General features: G+C 38.3%; 1 protein-coding gene across 1 annotated transcript in view; it reads left to right on the forward strand.

Annotated features, from left to right (window-relative positions):
- Positions 1-24,345, forward strand: part of LOC126416437 (UDP-galactose transporter senju) — a 74,655-nt gene that overhangs the window by 34,675 nt on the left and 15,635 nt on the right. The window contains exons 4-5 of the mRNA XM_050084160.1: positions 11,919-12,058; positions 22,265-22,450. Coding sequence (XP_049940117.1) covers positions 11,919-12,058; positions 22,265-22,450 — 326 coding nt within the window. The remainder of the gene's footprint in view (positions 1-11,918; positions 12,059-22,264; positions 22,451-24,345) is intronic.

Consider the following 24,345-nt stretch of genomic DNA (forward strand, 5'->3'; position numbering starts at 1 on the left):
TACTGATTTCACATCAAAACAAAAGATACTAACTAGGAATAGTTGAAATGAAGTAGAAAATCAGTTACATACATAAAACTAAGCACAAAATTAGATCTTCTGTTATATTCCTTAAAACTGAAGGCCAACCTTTCTCTTTCATGAAAATTCAGATTACACTCACATATGTTAATGGTAATTAGTTAAAAGTGAAAAAAAAAATGAATTGAAGGAGGCAGATGGTAAATCAAGAGGGGAAGTAAAAATATCCTTGCTTGCTTCGGCACAAAGTCATTTAAATGTCTGGACGTAATGTTTCAAAGAGATATGAAATGGAATGTGAGGATTGTGGGGGGAAAGCAAATGGTCAACTTCGATATATTGGGAGCATGTAGGAAAGTGTGGTTGATCTGTAAAGGAGACAGCATATAGGATGCTAGTGTGACCTGTTCTTGAGTACTGCTCAAGTGTTTGGTATTTGGTATCCACACCAGATTGGGTTAAGGGAAGACATCAAAGCAATTCAGAGGTGTAGTGCTAGATTTGTTACCGTAGGTTTGAACAGCATGTAAGTATTACGGGGATGCTTCGGAAACTGAAATGGAAATCCATGGAGGGAAGGCAATGTTCTTTTCAAGGAGCATTATTGAAAAAATTGTATAAGCAGCATTTGAAACTGACTGCAGAACGATGCTACTGCCAACACACATTTTGTGTGAGGATGACAAAGATAAGATACTAAAAATTAGGGCTCATAAAGAGGCATACAGGCAGTCGTTTTTCCCATGCTATATTTGAGATTGGAGCAGGAAAGGAAATGACTAGTAGTGGTGTGGGGTACCATCTGGCATGCACTATATGATGGCTTGAGGAGTATAGATGTAGATGTAGATGTAAATGTAGATTTAACATTTAGCTCTTTTCACCAATTAATCTCAGGAACAAAATGCAGGCATTTTCATTGGCAATTTCCTGTTTCTGTTAGTAGTGTTCCTCAACAGAATGTGGCTTCCTGCCCAGACTTTTCAAAAGAAAAATGCCTTCCATCAAGGAAAGCCCATAGCCCTTGAGCTAGGATAGTAGGTCCTAATGACAACCCATTTAGAAGTGCTACACAGGAATCAGGCTATCCTTTCAAGAGTGAACAAAGCCCCCTTCTTCCAGATATCAGAAGCTGGATCTGGCATCCACAACAGCCAGAGGACAAGGCCATGTACACAGCCAGGAATGATATATTACAGACTGATGTACCCTGATTCCTGTTGAATTTTTGTACTCATATGCCACCTGCCAGATGCATCCATATGAAGCTGTAATTTTTATTACTCTGTCAACTGCATGATTCACTTAAACTATATACAGTGTGGAAAATTAAACTTTATTTAAAATAATAATGGGAGCATTGATGGTGAAGCTCTATTTCAGAAATATTTTGTGCAAGTAACATTAAATAAATATATGTCATTAGCAGCTTACCGCTGTATATTTATGTGAAAAAAACAGGTGAGGTCAAAACATCTGCTCTGAGAGCTCAAAATTTTACCATATTTGTTATGTCATTTCTACAAACACACTGAGCATGTTCTGAACATCAGTTGTTCATGTGTCATATTTAATATACAAATTATATTCTATAGAATTGTCCTCAAAGCCAAGTGGTCACCTTTGCTGCCTTTGGTGCAGAAGGATCAGTTTGATTCCCTGTTGCTCCTCAGATTTTTTTCTGAGCTAGGGAGGTCTTGAATGGGATCCACTCAGCCTTGAGAGACCAAATGAGGAGCTGCTTGAATAAAGAAACAATTCCATTGGAATTGGTGACATACGGATCGTGTGTCCGTAATCTTAGATCGTAGACCATTCCTTGTACTGCCTTGTAGGGAGCAGTTGGACAATCGGAACCGACGTAAGGCATAATCTGTAAGGGGTGTGTATGTTTACTTTAGAACTATCTCTTTTCTGATTATCTTGATTACATTGGGCAGACTCCTGTTGTAGTAAGTAATTGACCACTTGGTAATGGCCTTGGGGCCTAGATTGGTCGTGAGACTGAATATATTTTTATGCAACTGTGGCTACTATCAAATAAAATTGATAATGACAGTTTCAGATGCCCAGGGTTGGAGGTGAAGAACATGTTGGGCAAAATAATAAAATAATTCAGCTGAGTATAAATTCATGCTCCAGGTAGTTGATCTTTTTCTCAGATTTTAATTTATGAAATATTAGAAAATATGTTCTTGCTGATTGGCAGCAAATAAATAAAAAAGCAGCATTTTAGTAGAGCTATTTACATAACCTTTTGCAACTAGAAGCTCCTCCACCTGGCAAAATGGATGAAAGGCTTTGTAAAAATGAGACCAAATAGGGATTAAATAGAAAACAAATACACTTTTTTATGCATATGTCTGTTGTGCATGTTGCTGTTGCTGCCATTGGCAGATAGAAATTTTCTCCTTTTATGTGGTTCAAGTTTCATATGGGAGGTAATTTTCTGTACAGTGATTTTCATTTATGCATAGGATATTCAAAAGTAGCAAGATCCGTTCCACTAAATGGTTGTCCCACATAATTTTGTGTTTATCCATTAACAAAAAAATAGTGTGTTTTATCTTATCACAATTTACTACAAGGCATGTCTGGCATCCAAAAAGTTTCCATATTTCTTTTCTTTACTATAACTGTCAAACAACGGAAAATTCAGGATGGAATGTAATAATATTATGAAAAGGAAAGTTGCTTCTCACCATATAGCAGAGATGCCGAGCCACAGATAGGCACAACAAAAAGACTGTTACAAATCAGCTTTGAGCCAACAGGGCCTTTGTAAAAAATAGACAACACACACACACACACACAAAATGACAAGTGTGTGTGTGTGTGTGTGTGTGTGTGTGTGTGTGTGTGTTGTGTGTGTGTGTGTGTGTGTGTGTGTTTTGTCTATTTTTGACAAAGGCCCTGTTGGCTGAAAGCTTATTTGTGACAATCTTCTTGTTGTGCCTATCTGTGACTCATCAGCTAATATGGTGAGTAGGAACTTACTTTTTCATAACATTGTTACAAAATATAAATTGTGGTGTTCTGTGTCAGATCAACATTTTTTACTGGAAGCAAGAGGACTTCACTGAAAAGCATTGGGACAAAAAATGCTAATTATTCATGTTGTATGGTAATGATTTTCAAAATTTCAACAGATAATGCCAAGGAAAGGATGCACCAATAACTCATTTGTTAATTTCATTTTTTTTAATGGGCTCATTGTCCTCCCAAAAATGTTAGCGTGGAACTGGAATCTGCCATTTACTTCTCCTACAGTCAGATGTATGTGCTCATTTAGCTCATGTACCCTCAACAATAAACCCTAGACATTTCATTTATGTGACTGAATCTTTGACATCTGATTGAATTCATATGTTAGGTAATCTCCTTGGTGCAGTGTTATAATGTTCAACTAATGCTTTCACCATTCAGTGCCAACCACAGTGATCCAGTGTTCTGTTTCTGATGTCTCGGTTGTTTACAGAATACTAACCCCAAACAACAGCATGTTTGCAATCTGCTATAGTGCTGACATGGTTTCCACATGCTTTTCTTTTGTGTACACTGTCTCTATTGTGGTCTAATGTCTGACAGACAAATCAGTTGCTTCAGATAACTAAACATCAATTGTATACTCTAAAGTAAGTCTACAAATTCACTTGAAAAAATTCATTATTGTTAAGCATGTGATGGGATACTCACCAGAGTTATCGAAACTGTTTCTAAAATAATAACAGAACTCTTGTTGACAATTATAAGAATATTGTGTTAAGTTAATAGCTGAACATCTTGCAGAAGCTTCTTCAGGAACCTAAAGATTCTTACACCTATATGCAAATATGCCAATAAATGTGCTCCGTAATAGTATTTGTGGTTAATAACAAGAGTGAATTCAGTTAGTTACATGTTACATAGATAATTCGAACAATTCTTTTATCAAGATGATGACTTCAGCAGTTGACAACAACAGTACTAGAAGTGGAAATAAATATGTAAAGAAAGTCCTGGCAGAATGCAAATATTTTCTCACCAATTGGGAGAAGTGTTGAGTCCTCAACAGGAGGGAGAAGCATTGAGCCATTGACAGGTACACACAAAAGAAAGTGAAAACTTTGCTAGTTATTGGACTGCTTGGGGCATGCATTGGGTGGGAGAGAGGCAGGAAGCAGGAGGAAAGGTTGGGGACAAATAACTAATGGCTGAGACTGAGACAACAGGTTGCTGGATAGGAATAAGTGGGAGTGGGGTGGCAGGTGCACGGGCTTGGCATGTGACATACCAGTACTGGAGCCAGTGAGCAGTGAAGCCTGATGAAGATGACGGGGAGGTGTGGACAGAGATGGGGTCACAGGACAGAAAAAGGGGAAACTGTACAGTAGCTCTCTAGAAGAGCATAGCGTTCCAAAGGACTGGAAAAGGTCACAGGTCATCCCCGTTTTCAAGAAGGGGCTTCAAACAGATGTGCAGAACTATAGACCTATATCTCTAACATCAATCAGTTGCAGAATTTAGGAACACGTATTATGTTAGAGTATAATGACTTTTCTGGAGACTAGAAATCTACTCTGTAGGAATCAGCATGGGTTTCGAAAAAGACAATCGTGTGAAACCCAGCTCGCGATATTCGTCCACGAGACTCAGAGGGCCATAGACACGGGTTTCCAGGTAGATGCCGTGTTTCTTGACTTCTGCAAGGCGTTTGATACAGTTCCCTAACAGTCGTTCAATGAACAAAATAAGAGCATGTGGACTATGAGACCAATTGTGTGGTTGGATTGAAGAGTTCCTAGACAACAGAGAGAAGTCTTCCGAAGTAAGAGTGATTTCAGGTGTGCCGCAGGGGAGTGTCATAGCACCGTTGCTATTCACAATATACATAAATGACCTTGTGGATAACATCGGAAGTTCACTGAGGCTTTTTGCGGATGATGCTGTAGTATATCGAGAGGTTGTAACAATGGAAAATTGTACTGAAATGCAGGAGGATCTGCAACGAATTGGTGCATGGTGCAGGGAATGGCAATTGAATCTCAATGTAGACAAGTGTAATGTGCTGCAAATACATAGAAAGAAAGATCCTTTATCATTTAGCTACAATATAGCAGGTCAGCAACTGGAAGCAGTTAATTCCATAAATTATCTGGGAGTAGGCATTAGGAGTTATTTAAAATGGAATGACCATATAAAATTAATCGTCGGTAAAGCAGATGCCAGACTGAGATTCATTGGGAGAATCCTAAGGAAATGCAATCCAAAAACAAAGGAAGTATGTTACAGTACACTTGTGCGCCCACTGCTTGAATACTGCTCACCGGTGTGGGATCTGTACCAGATAGGGTTGATAGAAGAGATAGAGAAGATCCAATGGAGAGCAGCACACTTCTTTACAGGATCATTTAGTAATCGTGAAAGCGTTACGGAGATGATGGATAAACTGCAGTGGAAGACTCTGCAAGAGAGATGCTTAGTAGCTCGGTGCGGGCTTTTGTTGAAGTTTCGAGAACATACCTTCAGCGAGGAGTCAAGCAGTATATTGCTCCCTCCTACGTATATCTTGCAAAGAGACCATGAGGATAAAATCAGAGAGATTAGAGCCTACACAGAGGCATACCAACAATCTTTCTTTCCACGAACAATATGAGACTGGGATAGAAGGGAGAACCGATAGAGGTATTCAAAGTACCCTCCGCCACACACCGTCAGGTGGCTTGCGGAGCATGTATGTAGTTGTAGATGTAGATGAGGGTGTGGGTTAGTAGAGAATGAGTGATCTGGATTATGGGAGCAAATGATGTGTCAGTGATAACGCCTATCTGCAGGGTGTTACAAAAAGGTACAGCCAAACTTTCAGGAAACATTCCTCACATACAAAGAAAGAAAATATGTTATGTGGACATGTGTCCGGAAACACTTACTTTCCATGTTATAGCTCATTTTATTACTTCTCTTCAAATCACATTAATCATGGAATGGAAACACACAGCAACAGAACGTACCAGCGTGACTTCAAACACTTTGTTACAGGAAATGTTCAAAATGTCCTCCATTAGCGAGGATACATGCATCCACTCTCCGTTAGATGGAATCCCTGATGCCCTGATGCAGTCCTGGAGAATGGCGTATTGTGTCACAGCCGTCCCCAATACGAGCACGAAGAGTCTCTACATTTGGTACCGGGGTTGTGTAGACAAGAGCTTTCAAATGCCCCCATAAATGAAAGTCAAGAGGGTTGAGGTCAGGAGAGCGTGGAGGCCATGGAATTGGTCCGCCTCTACCAATCCATCGGTCACCGAATCTGTTGTTGAGAAGCGTACGAACACTTCGACTGAAATGTGCAGGAGCTCCATCGTGCATGAATCACATGCTGTGTTGTACTTGTAAAGGCACATGTTCTAGCAGCACAGGTAGAGTATCCCGTATGAAATCATGGCGGTGAATCGAGGAAGTACAGTACATACTGACGAAACTAAAATGAGCTCTAACATGGAAATTAAGCGTTTCCGGACACATGTCCACATAACATCTTTTCTTTATTTGTGTGTGAGGAATGTTCCCTGAAAGTTTGACCGTATCTTTTTGTAACACCCTGTATGTACACTGAGGTGACAAAAGTCTTGTGATAACAATATTCACTTATACAGGTGGTAGTAGTATTGCTTTGACATGGTGTAAAAGGGAAGCGTATTGGTGGAGCTATCATTTGTACTCAGGTAATTCATGTGAAAAGATTTTTGACATGATTACAGCTGACGATGGGAATTAACTGACTTTGAATGCGGAATGGTAGTTGGAGCTAGATACATGGGACATACCATTTCAGAAATCTTTAGGGAATCCAGTATTCTATGATACACAGTGTCAAGAGCATGCCAAGAATACCAGACTTCAGACATTATCCCTCACCATGGACAATGCAGTGGCCGACGGCCTTCACTTGACTGAGACTTGTCAGTGCTAACAGACAAGCAACACTGTATGAAATAATGACAGAAGTCGATGTTGACGTATGCAATGATATCCATTACGACAGTGGGTTGAAATGTGACATTAGTGGACTGTGGCAGCAGATGAACAACACAAGTGCCTTCGCTAACAGCACATCATCACCTGCAGTGCCCCTCCTGGGCTTGGGACCATATTGGCTGGACTCTAAATGACTGGAAAACTGTGACGTGATGAGTACTGATTTCAGTTGTTCAGATCTGATGGTAGGGTTCAGGTGTGGTGCAGACCCCATGAAGCTGTGAACCTAAGTTGACAACAAGGCACTATGGAAGCCGATTGCGCCTCAAAATAGTCTGGGCTGTGTTTACATAGAATGGACTGAGTCCTCTGGGTCAACTGAACTGATCATGATTGGCAGTGGTTATGTTTGGCTGCATAGAGACCATTTGCAGACATTCATGGACTTCGTATTCCCGGGGAATTTTTATGGATGGCAATGTGCCTTGTCACCAGGCCACAGTATGTCGTGATTTGTTTGAAGAACATATTAGGCGATTTGAGTGAATGATTTGGCCACCACATTGCCTAGACACAGTCTCATTATGTACTTTAGATCAGCGCAGGATTTCTTCCAAAAGCTAGTGAAGTTTTCATTCTCTCTTGTGTCTGGCTGTTGATGAATCAAGTGCTATCAGTGAGTGGTGGTCTTCTCCACCCCTACATTATTTAGAAGTTGAAATAATTTCCTCATAGATTATGCATGCCTCTCTAGGTTTCAGAATGATGTTTTATATTCTGGTGCAAAAGTCTATAAACAGTTGCCAGTAGACATCTGGCAGGAAATTGAAAATCCCCAAAAATTTAAACATAGTGGGAAAGAATATTTCATTTGTCACTCCTACAATTTATCTGAAGACTCAGACTCAAGAATGTAAATAGTGCCTAACTCTAATACTTACTTACTTACTCACTGGTCATACTGGACTCGAGAGTCCATTACCGCAGCAACGTATTTTCGCCAACTGTCCCTGTCTTGAGCTATTTCCTCCCATTCACCTTCAATACCTATGCTCCTCAAATCAGCCTTCACATTGTCCTCCCATCTATGCCTCGGTCTCCCCACAGGACGTTTTCCCTCTAGGTGCCCTACCAGTACTCTGCGCGCTGCCCTGCCCTCATCCATTCGAGCTACGTGACCCGCCCATCACAGCCTACGTGATTTAATAATAATGATTATGTCAGGACTTGAATAGAGTTCTTGAACCTCTTTGTTATGTAGTTTTCGCCACTCTCTGCTAATGTCATCCCTTTTTTCTCCGAAAATTTTCCTCAAAATTTTGTTTTCAAATACTCGAAACAGCTTTTCATTTTGCACAGTGAGAGACCAAGTCTCACACCCATACAGCATAACTGGTAGAATAATAGTTTTGTATATTCTAATCTTTAAATTCCTAGACAATATCTGTCATGAAAGTAATCTATTCAGTGAGAAGTAGCACGCATTTCCCGCCCGTAATCTCTTCTTCAGTTCGGATTCAATCTCATTTCTCGAAGTGATGTCCACGCCTAGATACTTAGATGTGTTCACTTTTTCAAACTGCATGTCTCCAACTCTTAACATTTCCTGATCTACTGCTGTTGGCATTCTAGTAGTAACCAGGTATTTAGTTTTGTCTTCACTTATCCTTATACCTACATCTTCACTAGCCTTGATTAATGCATTCACATTTGCTGTTACAGATTCTTTCCTATTGCTAATGATGTTTAGATCATCTGCATACCCTAAAAATCTTAATATTTCCATTTAACTCCACACCCTCTGAATTATCTGCTGCCATTCGTACAATATATTCTAGGACTAAATTAAAAAGTAGCGGAGACAGGGCATCTCCCTCCTTAAGTCCGTTTTTTATTACAAATTCTTCTGACTCCAATTTCCCCATGCGTAATCTACCTTTTGTGTTTTTCAAACTCGCTTCTATAAGTCTAACATACTTCTTTGGTATTACAAGTTCCAAAAGAATTCTGTACAATTTTGACTGCAATACTGAATCATATACTTTTGTAAAATCTATGAAAAGATTATGAACTGGTTTATTGTATTCCCATTTCTTTTCCAAAATTTGACGTAGGGTGAATATTTGGTCTACAGTTGATCTGTTCCTCCAAAAGCTGGCTTGGTAATCCCCCACAATTTCATCTGCATATGGTGTAAGCCTGCTTAGCAGAATATTCGAGAAAATTTTGGAACATACTGGTAATAACGATATCCCTCTATAATTACTACAATCCATTTTGTTGCCTTTCTTAAAAACTGGGATCAGAATAATCGACTCCTGCCACTCTTCAGGTATCATCTCTGAGTTCCATGCTTTAGTTATCACTTTGTTAACTACTTCCACCAATTTCTGTCCCCCATTTTAAACTAATTCTGCAGTTATGCAATTTGATCCTGGTGCTTTATGGTTTTTAAGTTTGTTGATTGCTTCTCTTACTTCCTTTAACGTTGGCTTAGGTATCTGGGGTTCTGCTGTATGTATTTCGTACGCCTGCTCATTTCCTCCTTCCTGGTGTACATTTAATAGATTCTCAAAATACACCCTCCATTTACTTAATATAGCACTGGGGTCTGTCAGTATTCCCCCAGCATCCCCTCGAAGTGCGTTTGTCCTAGCTAATTTATGTCTAGGTAAAGTTCCCTAATGTTTTTTGTTTTACTGTTTGTTTCCTAACTCTAATATTTGTATAAAATATATTCTGATTTTGGTGTTATATAGACAGCTAATAATGGTCCATGTGAAGTTGAAATACTTTGTTTGAAGTATTAGAGAGTAACAGCAGCCGAGTAGTGAAGGGTTAGCGTAAATGAGTCATAAGGTTCCAAAGCACTTTTTATTGGCAAATGTGTGATGTACATGGAGAGTTGATGCATGGAAAGATTGATTCGCCAAATTTAAAAAGCCCGCCTTGTGGCGTGACTCACGTGCACGCTATCTAACAGGCCTGTGAAGGCACTCTGAGACGGCAGCAATGCAGGAGAAAAGTTTCTGTGTGTTACAATATGGGAAGTGTTAGTCCATTATGGGCATACGTGTGCATTTGTATGCAAATACAGATAATCTGCACCTGGCTGCTAGAGCGTTTTGTGTTGGTTTCGCCAGTTTAGTGGTACTGTTTGTCTGTGTAAACAGAAAATCATGGGGTGACCACATGTCTCAGAGGAAAACTTGGAGCATGTGAGACAGAGCTATGTGCGTAGGCCACAAAATTCAGCCATTTGTGCTAACTGTGGACTGGGCATTCTGTATAAAACGACATGTAATGTTTTGCAGTGGCATTTGCATTTTAAATCCTACAATTTGTAACTGTTAAAACACCTGACTCCAGATGATTACACCCACTGGTTGTAGTTTTGTACCAAAATGCAGCAGGTTGTGGACGTGATTATGATTTTGTGAGAACATTGATATTCAGCGATGAAGTGGTTTTTGATCTATCGGGAAATATGAATCATTACTGTGAGAGAGTGTGGGGTATGTCCGTATGGAAAGTGGTTCACAAAAAGTGAATGTCTTCTGCGTCACATCCAAGACAAAGATGTATGGCTCCTCTTTCATCATCAGGCAGATGGTGATATGTTCCATGTACATAGATATGTTGCAGTTGTGAGTCTTGCTGACTCCTTGACTTTCATCTTTCAATAGGATGGTGCTCCACCTCACTGTAGTACAATTGTCTACACCTTTCTCAACATGTGATGAAGAAGCCTGGGATATTTTTACTTCCCCTCTTGTTTTGCCATCTGCCTCCTTAAAATTCATTTTTTCAGTTTTAACTAATTACCATTAACATATGTGAATATAATCTGCATTTTCATAAGAGAGATAGGTTGGCCCTTAGTTTTAAAGACTTTAACACCAGATCTAATTTTGTGCTTAGTTTTATGTATGTAATTGATTTTCTAATTTATTTTGGCTATTCCTATCGATAGATAGGTTGCACTGCTCTGGGTGATGTTCCTCTGTTGCCATAGTCTATCAGGTCACTAGACCTAATGCCATGCGGTTTCTTCCTGTGAAAATATGTTAAAGACTATGTGTATGTGCCCCCAAAGCCAACAACACTGCAAAAACTGTAGGAATGCAATAGAGGTGCTGTTATGGATGTTGGTGGAAATGTGCTAGTGAAATGAACTGGATTACTGTTTGGATGTGTGCCAGGCGACCAATGGCGCACACATTGAGTATTTGTAGAATGTACCAGAAACTTAGTGGGTGCATCTATCTTTTCATGTATCAGCTGTCCTCGTGGGTCATGTACTTGTAAGTAAACAATGGTTTGAAACCTGATAAATCATTTAGGCTAACCCTGTAGGAGCAGCAGCTACTTTTAAATGTAATTGTTTTTCTTATAACATGTATAAAGTAATGCAGAATTTAGCCACAGGAGTTCCATTTCCGACCCTGTTAAAAACCAATGTAATACCTACTTTAAAATCATTTTCTTGCAAGGAAACACCTAACTACACTATATTTTTTTTCCTTTCTCTGAGAGCTGGGAGGTGGGGCTCTCTGTCATGGTGGGATTGACAGAGCACTCAATGTGGGACTGAATGTAAGAGAGAGAGAGAGAGAGAGAGAGAGAGAGGTGTGTGTGTGTGTGTGTGTGTGTGTGTGTGTGTGTGTGTGTGTGTGTATCAGTGACTAGTTTCACAATCTCTTACCTGTTCATATGCAGGTCACCGCTTTATTATATCCTTAAAGAAAGAAAATAAACAATTCAAGTTTGAAGCACACTTTTACAAGGGGTTGAAGAGAGGACAGGCAACAAAACTAGTTACCAGATTTCTCTGCTATTTATGCAGTGCCATGATTTTTTGGAAGAACTCTTGTCTTCTCTTTAACAACTGCAGTCAAATATGTTTTAAGAATTAACATTTGCTTCTTTTATTTTTACAGTAATGCTGTTATATTTTGTACCGGCCTTTTTATACTGCTTGTATAACAATTTGGCCTTCATAAACCTGTCAGCCTTTGACCCTACAACATATTACCTCCTGCTACAGTTCAGAGTTGTAGTGACAGGTATTGCCTTTCAGGTTAGTATATTTTAATTTATCTTTTCCGATTACTAGTTGAGAAGAATGTTTATTCCATACATGTTGTAGAAGACAGGATATGAAGTTGCTGACAAGTGAAACTGGAAGCAACCCAACTACTAAATGAACAAAAAAGACCGATATTAAGTAGGCTCAATTTAGGAATAAATTAGTACTTGAATCCTTTTAATGAAATTTAGTGTATGTTGATAAATTATTACATTATTTAAAAAAGTGCATCTTCAGTTGTTGCTATTATCATATGAAACATTTATATATTGTTGCTAATTGGATCCTGAGACTTTGAGGATAAAGAGTAAATCACTATTTAGAATAGCACATCACATCAGTGATTTTATTTAGCTCATATTTGGAATAAAATTCATCAGATTAGCTCATACAGAACTGTATTGAGTTGATAAAATTCTCTGTGTTGCTACATGTTAATTTTTGGCACACGGTGAAAAGACTAATTTTCTAAATTATGAAATTTGCTTACTTTGTTCAGAAGTTCATGTTTCTGTCATTTATATCTCTCAAACCATTATGTGAGACAAAGTAAAATCCAAATCTACATATATTATATGAATAAGTGTTTATTTGGAAATGCCTAGCCTATCATAAAAAGCATCACATATTGGTATATGACCCTATCCATTAAAGCTATAATGATTTTAGAGGTATGTTCACTAATTTAAGATAATAAATGTAAATGTTTTTATCTTGAAAGTATAATTGTGAACTAGATAAAAGTGTCAAGTTCATGATGTACATACAATCTGTGCCATCTGAAATGATTAATGAGGAATATGTGCCATAATTTATTACATGCTCTCACTCTTAGAGTGACATATTATGTCCACTAACTCATGATGGTTAAATATTACTTCCATACTAGTAAGTCTGTCTGCATCAAAAAGGAGTTGCTGTCAGTGAAGGAAACACTGTGCATGTACCTTATTATACCATCAAAATGTATTTTAGAAGTGGTAAGTATTACCTGCACTTCGAAAAAAGGAAGGAAGGAAGACTGAGTTAATTATTATCCCATCGACATCGTTAGAGACAAGAGCACAAGCTTGGATTATGTTGAAGATTGGAAGGAAATCATCTGTGCCCTTTCAGAGTAACTATGCTTTGGCAATTGCCTGGAGTGATGAAGGAAAATAACGGAAAATGTAAATCTGGATGACCAGACATGGGTTTTGAACCATCATCCTGCCAAATGCGAGTCCAGTGTGCTAAGCACTGCACACCGTCTCACTCGGTCTCCATTGAAACTTGTTTATTGTGACTGACTCCTCATTCAGTACCAATTATTGTGGTACACATTATGATTAACAGAACAGCAATCAGTGGTGGTTGGTTTGTAAGGCCTGGTTAAGAAGTCTTGCATTGGTGATTGAATTGATGGTAACTTTTCAGTTTGTAAGAGATGTGAGTGTGAACACACAGTGAACAAATGAAAACTGAATAGACTAGACACATCAGAAAGGAGAATTGTTTGAAACAAAATCGCTTGGTTACAGACAACATGTGGGTGGGCAATGAGAACTAATGACATGCAGGAAATCTTGCAGATAAAGATAAAGAACAAGATGATAATCTTTTGAATACCTTTGTACTGTAGCATCCTCTCCCTCAAATGTGCTAACAAGGGCTACAATGTAGTCAACGTACATGCCCAAACCAACCAGGACAACAGACACGATCCATACAGAACTGACAAATTCTGGGAAGACTTAGAAGATGTTCTCTCTAAAGTTCCAGAGACACACATTGTCAAACTGCTTTGTGACTTCAGTGCCCAACTGGGAAGAAAGAAAAAGAGCAGAAATATCATTGGCAGCTATCCAGCACATATGAGAACCATTCGCAATGGGGAACGATTGGTGGATCTGTGTAGGACTTATGGGTTGGTCATGAAGTCTTCAGCCTTCGAACACCTGCCAAGGAAGCAGACAGGGTGTATATGCCCCAGGACAATCGGGATAAACCTGGGAATTTTTTCATCTGGGAGAAAACTGGGAAAAACCTGGGAACAATTTACAATTCCAGGAATTTTTCATGGTCTTAGTTTTCAGTTAAATTTTTGTAATTTTGACTGGTAAGAACAGATATTCTAATAAAGAATTCTACTGTATCCCATTACTGCAGAATAATACTGCAGCAATAAAACATGAATGTGAGAGAGAAACCAAAATAAAATGTAAGTTGCAAAGGAAAAGTGCCATTTACAACAACAAAAAACAGTGCATACACAAGCATCTGTGAACAACAGCATGTGTCAAAGTCTTCAGTATGAAGACTGTGCAATACTTCATAACAACAAACTGCTTACAATGAGTGTGACATCACAACTATTTACATTAGGTTCTTTTGAGTGGTTGCTAGTATGCTCATGCACTTGAGCAGTTGAGTTGCGTATGAGCAGTTCCTTTTCCTGCTTGTTGCTGCTTGAAGTGGGGCTGTTCGCTGTATCTGCAGTAGCAACAAGCTGCCAGATGCTGCCCAGAAAAATTTTTCTTGACCACCCAATCTTCCCCACATGACCCATGTTTATGTTTCATCTTCTGACACACACATGCCATTACGCCAAACATGAGATAATACAGTACTGGTACACCAATAAAATTTGCAGCCTGAAAACCGCACTGAAAAGCTTAGTATCAGGTTGGGACTTTCATTTGGCTGAAACAACCAACCAACACACTCGCTCATGTACTTAATAGCGGCCCAAATAAATGGAGCGCTTCTGGTAATTCAGAAGTTAGCCTCTGCGTAGTGCCATGTACATAGGGTCAGAGGAGCCCAAAACAAATGGAAGTTGAGTGATGGGCAATGTGGGGGTTCTTTTGCACTTTATTGAAATCCTATTAAAGAAAAATATTTAGTTAAATGTGAATATTTATTTTGCTGTTTTATTTACCTCAGATCTTCAAACTTGATTTTTTTCTGAAAAAGGAAATGTAAGAAAATGAACATACTCATTTTTCTCTTAATTTTCTATGTATTTTGTATTAAAATTTTAGATAAATGTGAATTATTGTAACTGTGCAAATTTACTGTAATGATTTACCTCCATGTACCTTTTTCATTTTCTCTTAATTTTATACAAATGTTGTAATAAAATTTATGTTTTTCATAATTTTTGTATGAGGAAAAGTGAGCTAGAAATTAAAATTTGGGCTAGTAGAAGGAAATTTTAGGTACATGCTGATTTTCTTAAAAGTAAGCTCTATGAATCAGGACATACAAATTTGCATTTTAAGCCAAATTAGGCATTTTAGTATAGTTTGCGAAATTCTGATGCTCTTGGAGTATCTTTTGATGTCCTGTTTCTTTTGTGACATAATATAAGATCTCTTAATGCTATATATGTACAAACATATGGGCTTCCTGCATTATCGTAGCTGCACACGTGCAATATCTGGCACTCTCTGGCAACTGCTGAAATGAACCTATTTCTAACAGGTTGCTGGAAAATATTGTTAATGGTGGTTGGAAAAGCATTACTTTCAAAGTGATTTTCCTTTTACGTAAGATAAATTGTATTACGTGTATGAATGTGCAATCAATTTCTTGAATCACAGAGAGTTTGACTGTCACTTAAAACTTAACACTTCAAGGATCAGCTACTTACAGGAACTTTGTGCCCAGAAGACCAAACATTTCTGTCGTTATTTAAAATTTTACTGGAACATTTGTGTGATGTGTCTTAAAGTGTAACACACACAACAAAAGAAAAAAAATATTACATGTGAAAGCTTAGCCTTTCGTGTAGCTACACTGTGTATATTAATCTAAACCATTAACTTTTCCTCTTTGTGTGTTCGTGCTACTTAACAGTGGTGTTGCTGTTGGCTGACTACATCATCTGTGCAATGCTCTGAATATCTGCTGTCATTGGCTGTCGAGATCACGTGACATGAGCTGCGATTGACATACAAAACGCATCGCAATCTCGATTTCAGTGCTTTGGAAACTAACGTGCTGAGTGTGGTGGGATTTGACTGTGTACTTTCATAATACAAAGATATGCAGTGTACATGTTGCTGCACATCAAAGATCTTTACAAAATGCTTTTTTTGGGCAGGGGGGGAGGGGCTTATTAATTTTGTAAAGTGCCGGGAAGCTCTACGCCGGTATGTAAAACCTGAGCCTCTCGCGGTTCTAGGCGCGCAGTCAGGAACCATGCGACTGCTACGGTCGCAGGTTCGAATCCTGCCTCAGGCATGGATGTGTGTGATGTCCTTAGGTTAGTTAGGTTTGAGTAGTTCTAAGTTCTAGGGGACTGATGACCACAGCAGTTGAGTCCCATAGTGCTCAGAGCCATTTTTGAAAACCTGAACCATTGAAATGAAATGATTGATAAGATTTACAGTTCCAAGGGAAGGTATACTGTCACTTAACATGGAAAATGTGTATGTTAACCCAGGAAAAGTGTTTTTAACCGGGAAATTTAGGAATTTTTTTTTCCTTGTATACACGCTGAGCAGAAGACTTGGATTTCACCTAACACCAACTTGGGTGAATTTCAGATAGATCATGTGGCCATTTCAAGAAAATCTCAAAAGGAAATACAAAACATGAAGGTATTAAGAAGTGCCAATCTGGACTCAGACCACTACCTCTCGAAGGTCAGATTGAGACTCCAGCCTAGAAACACTAGTGTACACAGAACCTCCAGATGATAAGATTTGATTTAGAGCACCTTAAGAACAGAAAAGAAGTAAGCCAGAGACTGAACAGTACAGATTTCAATAGCTGGGACCAACTGAAGGAGACTCCTGTGGAGACGGCCAATGACCTCGCCCCGCTCATGAGAAGAAGGAAGTGTCTGTGGTGGAATGAAGACTGTGACAATGCAGTAGCCCAAAGACAGACACTCTGGGGGAAGTGGAATTGTAAGAAAAACCAAGAAAAATTGGGAGAACTTTTTTGGAACAAAGAAGGCTTACAGCTAAGATAATAAGGACAACTGCCACCTAGTAGCTCAGTACTTTAAAAACCTACTCAATTGTGATCGATCTAGTGAAGATTTCAACTACAAACAAACCATGAGCTCACTACCTCCTTCACTGGAAGAAGTCAGACAAAGCATTCAACTTCTAAAGAATAATAAGGCACCTGGAGAGGACTCTATCGTTGCTGAAATCTGGAAATGTGCTGGAAGCAATGCTGTGGGCAAGCTCACTTAGATGATCCAGGACATCTGGGAAAGAGAGAAATTACGCCTAATTGGAACTTGGCTCTGATCCATCCACTTCCCAAAAAGGGAGATTTAACTTATCGGAACAACTGCCATGGAATTTCTCTCATCCCAATAACATATAAGATTCTCTCCAAGGCATTAGTAACAAGGGCAGAAGATAAACTGGATAGTCAACTGGGAGAATATCAGGGAGGCTTCAGGAAGACCTGATCCTGTGCTGAACAGATCCTCGACCTGAAAACTGTACTGGCATACTCCAAGATGAGGAACCACAAGGTGGTTGTCACCTTTGTTGATTTCAGGAAGGCCTACAACTCTGTTGATTTAGAAATGCTTAACAAAATACTCCAGGAACTAGGACTAGACAACAAAACCCGCAGACTCATTCTAGAAACCTTTACCAACACCCATTCGAAGGTCAAATTTAGAGGTGAGACCTCAGAAAGCTTCAATATAAAAACTGGAGTGAGAAAAGGGAATGGACTGTCTCCAATTCTCTTCAATTGTGTCCTTGAAAAGGTTGAGAGAGAATGGTGCAAGGAACTGACCAATGTGGTTGTTCAGAGTGTTGTCTACCTGGGCCATAAGAACGAACAACTGATTGTAGATTGTCTGGCTTTTGCAGGTGTCATGGCACTGATTGCTGATTGTCTTGAAATGGCAACAATGAAAGTAAACTGCCTCAGGAAACAGCCAAAGTGGGTCTCAAAGTGTCACTGGAGAAAAGACAGTTCTTCCCCGACATCAAAGAAGCTAACAGAGAGATGTTACTAGACTAGGGTAACATCAGAAGGACTGAAAAGTTTGAGTATCTTGGTGAATGGATTTGAACTCATCTTATCAGGTAAAACATCATTATCCATGAGAGTCAACAATTTAGAACTAGCCTATCGACTGACTATGAAGACCTACAACAAAAAATGCCTGTCACGTAATCGGAAACTTAAGACTACACATCAGTCATACGACCAAAACCCTTGCATGCCATGGAATGTCTTTCCGTGAACCGGAGAGGTCTGATGGAGAACTTGGAAGTCAGAGAGAGGAGAAGCCTTAGGAAGATCCTAGGCCTGGTAGAAGAAGATGGGAAGTTCAGAAGGCGACATAACTCGGAGCTCTACGAACATACTGAGAGGCCCCCTGACTGGGCAAGAAAAAGAAGGGTAGCTTTCTATAGCGATGTTGCAAGATTGCCCCCAAACAGATTGACCAACTGTCTGTTCACCTTCTGGCAAAACAAGAAGGTTCACACCACTTGGCTGACAGATACTGAGAAAGACATTAAAGAACTGGGAATAATTGATATCCAGAACAGTCAGTCTGTGATGCATATCCTGAAGGAAGTCCGAGGATTTCAGGAAAAGCCATGAAGGAAAGGTACCCGCTGGACAGAAGAAAGGAAGGAGTTGCATCGGCGGTAGATGCGACAGTACTGGGCAACGATCAAAGCCCATCAGTTTAACAAACATGGTCCAAAGTAGGCCCATTCAAAACAAGAAGAAGAAGAAGAAGAATGGGGATGGTTTTCAGGAAAATAAACTCCAGCTTGAATCACAGTCTCTGCTACAAAAACCCACTGAACTCTATCACTATCTGGGCCACTTGTGAAATAACAAAGTCTGCTGAAAAAGTTTATTGTTCCACTTGCTGTAATTCAAATGCCTACTCTGTTTGTAGCACTTCAGCTATGAAGGGGTCTGGCTGACTTAAAGCTTGTGTGCAGTCCTCCTTATCCATGGCTAAGTGAATTACTACATCATGAATTAAAATTTCAGCATATTATTTACCGTATTCACACTTGAATTTACATTTTCCACCCAACCCCTGGCATTCTGTAATCCACGCTGCATAGCTTACAGTGTGTCACTTGCGGTGTTGTAAGAATTATACCCTTACTCCTACCATGTGTATCTTGTTTGAAAAGTGGTTGGACAATAAAAGTAAATGTGGCTGTGTGCTTTTTGTCCATGTAAGAGGGATGCCATTGATGCCATAACATTTCAGTGAGCACAGGAGTATTTTGTGGTCCACACAGTCGAAAGCTTTGAGAAGACCCTAAAGTATGCAAACAAAATCTTTTTCTTGTTTATCTCTGCTCTGACATCAGTTTTTAGGTCTTGCATGGTATTGTCTGTGGAGTATCTGTAACGAAAGCCAAACTGAGTAGTAGTTAACATGTTCTGCTCAGAAAAATGAGCCAATATTTTATCTTAGGCCACCACCTCAGACACCTTTGAGAAGACTGGAAGTAATAAAATGGGTCTCAAATAAGAACTTGGTGGTTTATATCTAATTTTATAAATGAGTCACTAGACCATATCTAACTTGGTGGTTTATATCTAATTTTATAAATGAGTCACTAGACCATATCTAAGTCTCTCAAGAAGTATGTCCTGAATGATTAACTGCTTACAGATAAATTTGTTTTTGAATGGAGTCTGCCTCCAGCAAAACACAATTGTTCTTCCTTGATTGAGATATGTTTCAATGAAGTTAAAGCATTGTCAGTGGGTTTTTATTTTCTTTCTATTAAACACAAGGAGAAATTTTCTTTACTAACTGTGTGTATACAAATTTGAGCTTTTAAGGAATTATTCTCAAATTTGAAAACAGACATGATTTTTTTGTGTATACCTTGTTACTAAATACTATGTTTTTTGTGGTCTTTTATGTTTTGCATTACAGTTGTTTATCTTCCACAGTTTGTCATCTGCAACCACATAGAGCTGAAAATAAAAAAAAACATCATTAACATCATTTATGACTGGTAATGTTCTGGTTAGGCTTAATATTCATTAATTTTATGTGGAAGTGTGTGTGCATGCATGCATTTGTGGTTCACTTTTTTTTTTGTTTTCCCCATTATCTTCACTGTGAGAAAGTGCACTTCTTAAACTTTCAGTGTCACTGTTTACAGAAGTGCAAAAACAAAATGATGGGCAGCTGAACAGTTGAATTTGTTCGAGATGGGAATTTTAAATCTTTGTATGGTTTATCTATCACTGTACAAAAAATGATGTCTGTTTTACAATTTGTGAATACTTTCATAAAAACTTGAATTAATATATGTATAGGTAGTAAAGTACATTTTTCTTGTTGTTTAATAGAAAGAAAATAACTGTAACTTCAGCTAAACATGTCTGAGTAAAAGAGGAAAAAGTGTGTTTTACTCGAGCCACATCCAACCCAAAAACAAATTTATTTGTGAGCAGGTTTGGACACAAGAGCTTCAACATCAAGAGGAACTGCTTACAATGATAGATCATGGCTAGGCCTGTAAACTGTGCATACATTTTCAATGTTTTTCTAGAAAAATCATTATGGTGACCTAATTAATTTTGTAATCTTCATAGAGTTTGTATGTTTGAAACTAGTGTCTTGGAAGCATTGAGTCGGAGATAGGCACAATGAAAATACTGCTAAACATTTACATTTTCCACCAAAAGGCCTTTTTTTGGAAATAAAAAACACACACACACACACACACACACACACACACACACACACACACACACACACACACACACACGCGCGCGCGCACCATCTCTGGCAACTGTGGACTGCTGTGTATGTGTGATATGTAGCCATGTGTTGTGCACGTACAAGACTGTTGATAGAGTGTGGCTTGGAAGTCTGAGCATGTGAGGTTTGGAAGTCAACAGTAAAACACAAGAAAGACGAGAATGAAAAGGACGGACACTGAATAAAGCATGAGTTAGATGCTAGTAACAAAGAAAAACAGCATTAGGATGTGGGATGGAAGAAAAACCGTTAGGCAAAATCAACGGTGGAAAGTCGAGGATAATATTGTTTTTATTCCATCTTCCACTATGCATTTTTTGAAACTAATGTCTTTCAGTGTGCATGCTTTGTCTGCCAAAGCAAATCTAATAATCTTTATTTGGTTGTTAATAGTAGGTGCAGTGTTCACTGCCACTGCAACAAGTAATCAATGAATTTAGTGGTGATCAGATTTTTGTGCCTCATCATTACTGCCACATCTCTTTCTGGGAAGTAAGTTTCATTCACATCAGTATTTTTGTTATTGCCTGTTTACTAATGTTCCAGACTGTTTATGCTGTATTCTTCGAATGTTTTAATGTTTGTGAATAGTGGATGTGTTTTTCTTCTTTGATAATAGACTGAAGAATTTTACAGTACTGGTGGTAACAGGGTTCCAAATCTTGGCTGCAGCTTGTCCTCTGAGTAAGATAGTACAAGGTACTTTAATCCAGAAGTTATGAATGTCCCATATCTGATTTTATTTAAGTTTTGCCATGTTTATTTTAGTGGTAAATAAGACTCAAAGTGCTGTAGGAATATGTTTTTCACAATGTTAATTTCTTTTATGTTCACATTGGTGTGTACCTGCAGTTGCTCCCTCCTTGAAGCTGTGTCTGTGTCAACAAAGACCAACACACTTACTTGTTGGTGGTAGACATGAGATAAGTTATAATAGGATATTTTCTTTGTCAAAAAGTTATTTCTATAACCATGGAATTTTCTTGGTTTCAGTTATGGTCTACAGTTTCCTTGAATTCTTGCTACCAATACCATCACCATCTTTCTGTTTGGCTGTCCAGTTTCTTTCATCCTCTCAACAATCTTCCTCTAAAAATTCTACTAGAGTTCATTCATTCATTCATTCATTCTTCTTCTTCTTCTTCTTCTTCTTCTTCTTCTCTTCTTTCTTTTTTTAAAAGAAAAAATGCTTAAGAGTATCTCTAGTCAGATATACATAAGGTTCTAAATTGGTGGTAAATAACTGCACAGTAGTTAGCATTTTTGCTGGAAGCCACACATTTGTCAGTTGTGTAATTTGCTGTACCATTTTTTTTATTTATTTATTTTATTTTATTTTTTTTCCAAGTGCTGTACCGCATCAGAGTTCATTAAGATTTCTTTTGCATGTATAGTCCATATGTTGTGGTTCTCTATGAACTAAAAATGACACAATTGATAATGGAACTGGTTATTTCTGATTTTTTCAGGTGCTATTTAAGAAGAAATTAAGTGGCAAACAGTGGTTGTCACTGGTTCTGCTTACAGTTGGTTGTATGATGAAAGAGACTGATATGAGCAGTGATAAGAAAAATTCATTTACTTCTACCAGTACACCAACTGCCTCCCAGGCTGGCTTCCATTTCAGTTTCAACGCTTTGCTTATTGTAATTCAGGTAGGTTATGTTTCTCACAAAAAATTGTGATGTCAAAACAAAGCAGTAAGTATTCTTACATTATATTTGGCTCACCTCTGCATTAATGAATGTCATGGCGCAGGTCAAGAGCATTATTCTGAAAATTTTTGAATGAGTGACTACAATCCATTGTTATACTCCCAAGAAATGAATGAATTTGTCACATTCACTCTACGAAAAACAGAGTGTCTCTTAATTGCTTTTAGATGTTTCTAAAAGAGAGACGGTGGAAGTAGTATTGCATATACACCCATATGTTCAAATCACAGTGAAGTGTGTGGCAGAGAGTAATTCCCATTGTACTATGTATTAGGGTTTCTTCCTGTTCCATTTGCCTATGGAGTAGGGGAAGAACATTTGTGTGTGCACACTGTAATTAGTAAAATATTGTCTTTACAATTTCTACAAAAGTGATACATACTGGTTCTCGAAAATCTATGAGTCTTTACAGTGTAGTAGACATCTGTCTCCAAGAGTCTGCCAGTCCAGGTTTTTCACTTTTCCATGATGCTTTCTCATGAGTCAAACAAACATACTACCATTCATTATGTCCTTATTAGTATACTTTCAATAACCCCAGTGGTGGATATCCCACACAGTAAGCAATATACTTTATAGACTGAATTTTCTAGTGTCCTACCAGTTAAAACTGAAGTCTCCCAACTGCTTTACGAATGATTGAGTCTCTACTTCCATTTCATCTCCACAAATTGTTACATGTAGGTATTTGTATGAGTTCACTGATCCCAATTTTGACTGATTTATATTGTAGCTCAAAGGATGGTACTCTGTATTTGAATTTGTTAAGTGTAAAATTTACATTTCTGAACATAAAAAGAAAGTTGCCAATCTCTGCAACATTTTGATACTTTATCTAGATCTGACTGGATATTTGTTCACCTTTTTTCATTATAAATAACTGCATTAAGTGTCAGGTCATTACTTTCACTTTGAACAGTAAGAATTATAATAGATTTACGTGAGGGAATGTTCGAGTTAACTCCAGATTTGTCAAAAACTCTCCATGCAAGATAACATGCTGTGTCCTGCATCCTGAAAAATCATCAATTCAGGCACAAATTTGGTTAGAAAGACATGCCCAGAAATGATAAATTTGCATGTTACAGATATAAACACAATCAACTTTCTTCTTTATTCTCACTCTAAATATTGATTCTCTAAGTGTAGTTAAGTACAGAAACTGCTTGACATCATGACCACTGTATTCAAATCCAAGTATTATCTTCATGAGTAAAGTGTGATACACTTAGTCAGGAATATGTATTGTACAATGAATTACTTGTGCATTGTCCCTAACCCATGTAGTGTGATTCATCTGTTATTGCACAGGGATGATGAAACAATGACTCCTTGTGTAGACAAGAAAAAGTCCAAACCAAGGGCCTCATTGGCTGAGAATGAGGACTATCTCGTCATACTCACTTTTATCTGAATGTTACAATGAACTGGTCTGTGTGGGAACTAGAATGTAACATACTGATGTGCCATTCTGTTGAAAATACGATTTCAATCATATTTTCTCATGATTGTTTACTGCTGGCATATCTTCAGACAACTTTATGAACACTTGTTACAAGGAAAATCTGCCATGTTATATGGGGAGAACTGAATGAAGTCACAATCATTAATACCTGTCTCTCTGGTAATCATATTTTGTATGCGCTCACTGTGGGTAGCCAGTTACACAGGAATATTATATGAGGAACTTCAGTAGCAGAATGAGAGTTAAAAACCTGAGTCAATGTTGCTTTCATTGCAAGACAAAAATTGATCCTTGCAGGATATGCCTCTGTGTAAAATTAATTCATTAAGTCCCTAGGAGAATGTAAAGCCTAGTTTATGATGGTATGAAT

The sequence above is a fragment of the Schistocerca serialis genome, chromosome 8 (genome assembly GCF_023864345.2).
Source record: "Schistocerca serialis cubense isolate TAMUIC-IGC-003099 chromosome 8, iqSchSeri2.2, whole genome shotgun sequence".
Taxonomy (NCBI): domain Eukaryota; kingdom Metazoa; phylum Arthropoda; class Insecta; order Orthoptera; family Acrididae; genus Schistocerca; species Schistocerca serialis.